Below are 6,000 nucleotides of genomic sequence, written 5' to 3'. Positions count from 1 at the left end.
AGCTATGTGTGCACACACCTCTCCTTCACTACCCACCCTCCTTAAAATCACTAAAATCCATTGCAAGATAATCTGACGCATCAGCATCTGTTATTTTTTCCTTGTGTTGAGGATACAATAATAAATAAATAAATTGATGAGTCAAATGTGCGTTAGATACTTTTGTGTATCATCTACAGTAGTGCGCCTCATGGCAACATCCTCCCATCCCCACCCCATCCCCCTTCAGCTCATTATCATCTCACCACCTCTGCTGATATGGTCACACACTTCCACACACTCCCATCAGCAGCTACCACACCAATGTACTCCGCAGTAATCCTGTGTGTGTTTGAAGATATCAATGAGTGAACTTTTTGTTCCATCAGAAGTGTTTGATTTACATTATAGTTTCATCCAGGTATTGCATGCTGTCCTTCGTTGAAGAGTGCCCCGGTGAATGAGCCATGTCATTAATATTTATACTTCACCTTTAAATTATGAGTGTGCCATCAACCAGAAGAGGTTTTTTGAACCAAGACCAAGGCCGTTAAACTTAAACCATATAAAAGCACAGGGCAAAGCATGTGGTCTGCTGTTTGTAATGGGGACAGGCAGATTAAACTCACAATATGTGGAAAATATTACACATACTGTAGTATCCTGAATACCATTGTTCATATGACCATTTATGGATGCGCTGAGCCAACACGTTATCAATATCAGATTGTTTGAAAAAATGTTTTTCGAAAAATAAGTAGCAATCCAAAACAAATCATTTACAAGTGCATTTAATCATCACAAAGTAGATACAAAAAAATTGCAAAGTAACACGCAAATGGATTTTGACAAAGCTGCATGAGCAACAAAGAATTTATCCTGGTTAGCCAATATTTTATTAATTGTAATGATAGTTCATCTCTAATCTGTCTGTCCCTTGGCTGTAAGAGGAAGACCATTTGTAATATCTTTTTGGAACAAGTACATGCTATAACATGGATAGGAATATTTTTTGGAAATGGCCTGAAAACATGCACTGCCTCAATTTTCTCAAGTTGTTTGAATGTCACTGGACTCATTAAATATTATAATTTGGTTCTTCAGCTGCTAAATATGTCGCCACATTAACTTGTTGGATTTATCAGAGATTTCATTCTGCAGGTGTTTACAGCAGGAAGAGAAAACTAAAGTTAAAGGCCTGAGATCAACAACAACAAAACCCTGAATATGCTAAAATGCTAATAGGTAAACTGAGTCAGTCATGATTCTGTCACTACAAGCCCTTTTCACAAACATATCATCAGCTACATATTCAAATAAAATGGGTTATAGCAGCTTTTAAGACACTAATAGACTAATTTCTCCAGTAAGCATCCAGTCAAATAGACTGGAAATATCTACATAATCCTCTACAAACAAAACTTCATGTCACCTCAATTATCACAAAAATACATGAGTTATATTGGAGCTTTAGAGAAGAAATGAGGTGAAGTGTGCTGCCTTCCTGACATACAGCAAATGTGAGCTTTTCCTTTGTCTGCACTCAGATATATCTATCACCATGCTTTAGATTTTGTTTAAGGTCAAATCAAATCTTCATCAGCTCTCTGTTTACTGCAACATGACCCTTGGTAAATGTTCAGTCTGAATGTCAGAGTGGCGATCTGGAGGACTGCACTGTTATATGCAAAGTGTGAGAGTTGGCGTGAAAGACAAGTATTATTTTATCAAGTAGTATCTTAAAGTTCAGGTTTCAGATTCACCTGACTAGCTACTATTGGGAATTTTACAGTCAAACATTTACTAACACAGACTACATAATGTTGATGTGTGTTTGTGGTAAGAACAGAGGAAGCCAGTCTGTCCAGTCAGTGTCTGATTGACAGGATCAAATGTCTCGTTTCTGTTACAGAAGGAGGCAACTGTGCGTTTTCTTTTCTTAATGGAGCTGGTGATAGTCTATGGCTTTGGTTTTCTGTGTTTCAAGTATTGATTACCTCATTACACAGCTTTTCAGCTTTTCCTCTTTAAAAAGCACTTATTATTTGTAGCAGGCATAGCATTTATTTTGTGCCAGCATCTGTGAAAATTTATTTATTTTTTTGGGATTGTGGGAAAATATCATGGATAAATGTTACAACAAGAAGATATAAGGCACAATTTCAAAGGTTGTGTGCGTGTAAAGAGATCAGCCTTTCTTTATTCAGTGTATTTATGTTGAGGGATGTGGAAGCAGGATTAACATTTTATCGCTGATCCTGCTGTAAACTGTTTGCCTTTATTTTTATGCTTTAGGCCTATAACAGACAGTCTTCACCAGAGGGGCAATCACTCTTACTAAGAAGTCACAGAAATTGGAGGCGAGGTCAATCGTCAGGGTCAGATGGAGGCAGTGATCCTACATACATTAAAGTTGGGAAGTTGCATTCATGCCCATTGTAAAGGAGCTAATCTTAACTGAGTGGCTTTTTCAGGAAAAAAAAACCCACAACCCAAAGTTAATAAGATGATGAAAACAAGACAAATCTTCACATTTGGAACTCTGGAAGAGAGAATCTTCGTTACAGTATGATTTATGCACTTAAAATAAATGAGTAAGGCTGCATGTTTTATTTCATAGATCTGGTTTAAGTGTTGGAAATTCCTACTTGCAAGTGTGAAAATTGTACTGAGACATCTGTGACATACATATTTGAATTTCATACAAGCTGAACTCCTCTTGATGCCTCAACATGAAAGCCTTCATGTCTCCTCTCAGGCAAGACCGCTGCCCTCCTGAAATAGGCTCATTGAGCTGTACAGTCCAAAGGGACTCTGCAGTGCCTGCAATCACAGAATCGTACATAGACAAGGAGCCGCTCCATAAACAAAAGGATAGTGTGCAATACACAGCGACACAGCGTAGTCCTCCATACCTTCTCAGCCCCTGGTGGAAAGATCTTTGTGGGTGGCAGTGGAGTATATGTTTCTTTCTTTTTTCCCCCCCTCCGTAGGAGATAATGAGACTCTATCTGTGGGGAGTTCCTCGTCTGTCTCACAAATAAAGCCATAAAAATTGTAACTCACACTGAGATTAGCTTTTGAGGAATGAAATGCTGAGCTGCAATCCACACTATAAAAGACCTCGGTGCTGATGGCTCAGGACAGCTGACTGCAGCATGGAGTGAATTACTGAACGTGCTATTATATCCCAGAGCCAGGAACATGAACCTACAGTCTGCTGAGTCCTTGCTCAAGGATAACTTTAGAGACAATAAATAGAAGGGAGGGAATGACCGTAACAATTCTTGGGTGATGATGGACTGGTGAAATTTTAATTTTTTTAAACTAATAAAAAAAGAAATAGATTGGTTAGTGATGGTCATTCAGTCCGAGGTTATTTGATTGCAAACAGACCACATCTAAATTCAGTAATGCTGAAATCAAAATTAATTAATTTTATCAGACTAATCAAAATGAGTCTGATAAAGGAACAGCTGACCAACAAAAAGTAATTGACAACATTTGTGATGACCAGTTGAATGTCCGTCACTTATTAAACGATTATGCCAAAATAATTTTCATCTGTTACTTTGGATGATTTTCTGCTTTTGGTCAATTTAAACTTAGTATCTTTTGATTATGTTGGTTAGCAAAGCAAAGATTCAAGGAATTGTTTTAAGCATTGTTTTGTATTTTATTACCTTATTAGAGTATCAGCTAGTGATAAATCAATTAGGTACCACATTAGATCTGTTTTCAGGGTTGCAGGCTGGTTTTGTACTAAATTGACTCTGATGTCACTTTGTAACAGAGATGGTGTCTCTGGGGTTTCGGCCAGGCGTGAACGATGGGATGTTGCGGTGGACTCGCAGGCTGATGCAGGAGAAGTCAGACAACCAGAGCCTGGATCAGCCTCGAGCAGGTGAGTCACTGTGCTTTAAACTTGATAGCTACCCTTTCTCTTCTGCTCGAGGACAGATCAGGACAAACTCCCTCAAAGTGTCTGCATCACTTCCTTATCAATCACAGCAGGCGGATGTGGATAATACTTGGTAAACATGTGTGCTAAAGTGAGTAGTAAGATTTTAATTTTCTCAAATGAAGGGATGACGTTGCAGAGCTGCATCCGTTTTAAAGTGAAGTATTTGTTGTCCTATATGGTATAACAACAAAGATGTATTGGTGACAAAGTCAGAAATGCCTTTTTTTTCTACAGTACGTACATTTGCGTGGTGTGTGAAGGTTAACATAGAAGGTAGCTTTCTATTTCTGCCTCTCCCCAGCAGGTGAACTGAAAGGTCATGCGGACTAAACATTGTTAGTCGACAGCAGTGTGCAGTGAGTGTCAAGCCTGTGTACTGAAATGCTCATGAAGACAGACAGAGAAAAAGAGGAGGTTGCCAGAATGAACATCAGGTTAGATTTTCTCAGGTAGTCTGTTTTTAGCGAACACATTACTTCCCTTGCCTCCTGCGTCGGATTATGCCTTGAATAATTTGGACAGATTCAAACTGCTCTTTTTCATATTTTTCCAGTGACATGCAGCCAATCGACATCCATAATTAGACCTGTGCTTCTCTGGTTCCCAGGCTGATTAGGTGGCTGACATGAGCTGCAGTCATCACAGCTGACAGTTATTATTAAAAATCCAGATCCAACAATAACTGTGTGCGGAGAGTAGCAGAGAGTAGATAAAATGACACAGCTGCACAAAGGAAAACCTTTTGTCTCACTGAAAATATAGAATTCTGTATCTCTGGATCATTTGCATGTACTCTAGAGTGTGCTGATATTACTCTAGGATGTCACTCACAATGTTGTATGAATTCTGCTCAGCTATTGTGCATCACAAAAATGGATACAAGTCGTGTTATGCTGATTTTAAACTCTGAAAAATAACCCGGTACCCACATATTTAGCATATACAATGTCCAAAAATAAAAAATATCCAGACACACATACAGGTTGAATAATCCTCACCTTTGATATATATAGGCTATATATATAGGCTTTAACTAAAAGCTATTTTATATATATATATATAAAATAGCTTTTAGTTAAAGCCTTACATCTTCTGTGTGTCAGTGAAATACAAAGTGTAACTCACCATGAAGCACGACATGTTACACTTCCCAGCACCTTCCACTTTTATCTTATTCATCACAGCGGTTGGGAAAGATCAACCTGATTTTCTCGCTGAAGCTTTACATAATGTGCAACTGACACTAGTAAGATATTCTTAATCATGTAAGTAAGGTTTGGTTTGCTGGAACTTAATAATGAATAAAAACATTTGTTTATTTATTCTTTTTCCCCAAATAAGCTCTCAGCCGTTTTGATTAATAATGCTTTAGCCTATGATAATCTTATCAGGGAAAGCAATTCAACAGCTCAGTGACATTTCCAAGAATTTATTGGTTATATTTTTGGAGAGCTTTTATTTGAGAGGTGCCTGAACATGAACTCATCAGGGACAATTGATTTGGCACTTGCAGTAAATTCGCACAAAACAGGATACACTCTTCCACTGGCTGTCACACATCCTCATCTATGATATTACACCAGAGCCCCCCCCCCCAAACTACACGCACACACACACAAACCTGAGAGGTAAAATAATGAAGCTCAGTGTATGTCTCCACCAGTGCTCCATTTGCTCTCTATAGCCATGTGTGTTTTGCTACCTGATAACATACTTAACCTGCATTGAGTTCCTGGTAGCAAACAGATCTCCCTCATTATCTCTCACAAGGACACAGACATACTGCAGCCAGATACTTCATTACACTTCATTTCTCCTGCTTGTCTCCCACTGGAGAGGCAAACAAAAACCCGGGCAGGTAGTATAAGACCCAGCAGTGAGCATGGCTCCAGGCCCAGGTTGTTGCCCTCTTCCTCAGCAGGCTATCTGACGGTGATTGCATAATCTGCAGCATGATTAAAAAACCTGCCCTGGACCTCGGGGGATATTATCTTGGGGATTGCACAGTAACATCTAGCTCCAGGCTCTTTCTCTCTTTTCATCCTTCCACTGCTTAA

The 6,000-nt window shown here is 38.9% G+C and overlaps 1 protein-coding gene across 1 annotated transcript in view; it reads left to right on the top strand.

The window, feature by feature from the left end:
- The window catches only part of LOC115053880 (sodium/potassium/calcium exchanger 3), a 20,235-nt gene that overhangs the window by 1,735 nt on the left and 12,500 nt on the right, over positions 1-6,000 (top strand). The window contains exon 2 of the mRNA XM_029518741.1: positions 3,773-3,883. Within this exon, the coding sequence (XP_029374601.1) occupies positions 3,773-3,883 (111 nt within the window). The remainder of the gene's footprint in view (positions 1-3,772; positions 3,884-6,000) is intronic.

This window comes from Echeneis naucrates, chromosome 14 (genome assembly GCF_900963305.1).
Source record: "Echeneis naucrates chromosome 14, fEcheNa1.1, whole genome shotgun sequence".
NCBI classification, from domain to species: Eukaryota; Metazoa; Chordata; class Actinopteri; order Carangiformes; family Echeneidae; genus Echeneis; species Echeneis naucrates.
The sequence above is the reverse complement of the archived record's forward strand: the minus strand, read 5'-3'. Positions and strand labels throughout refer to the sequence as shown.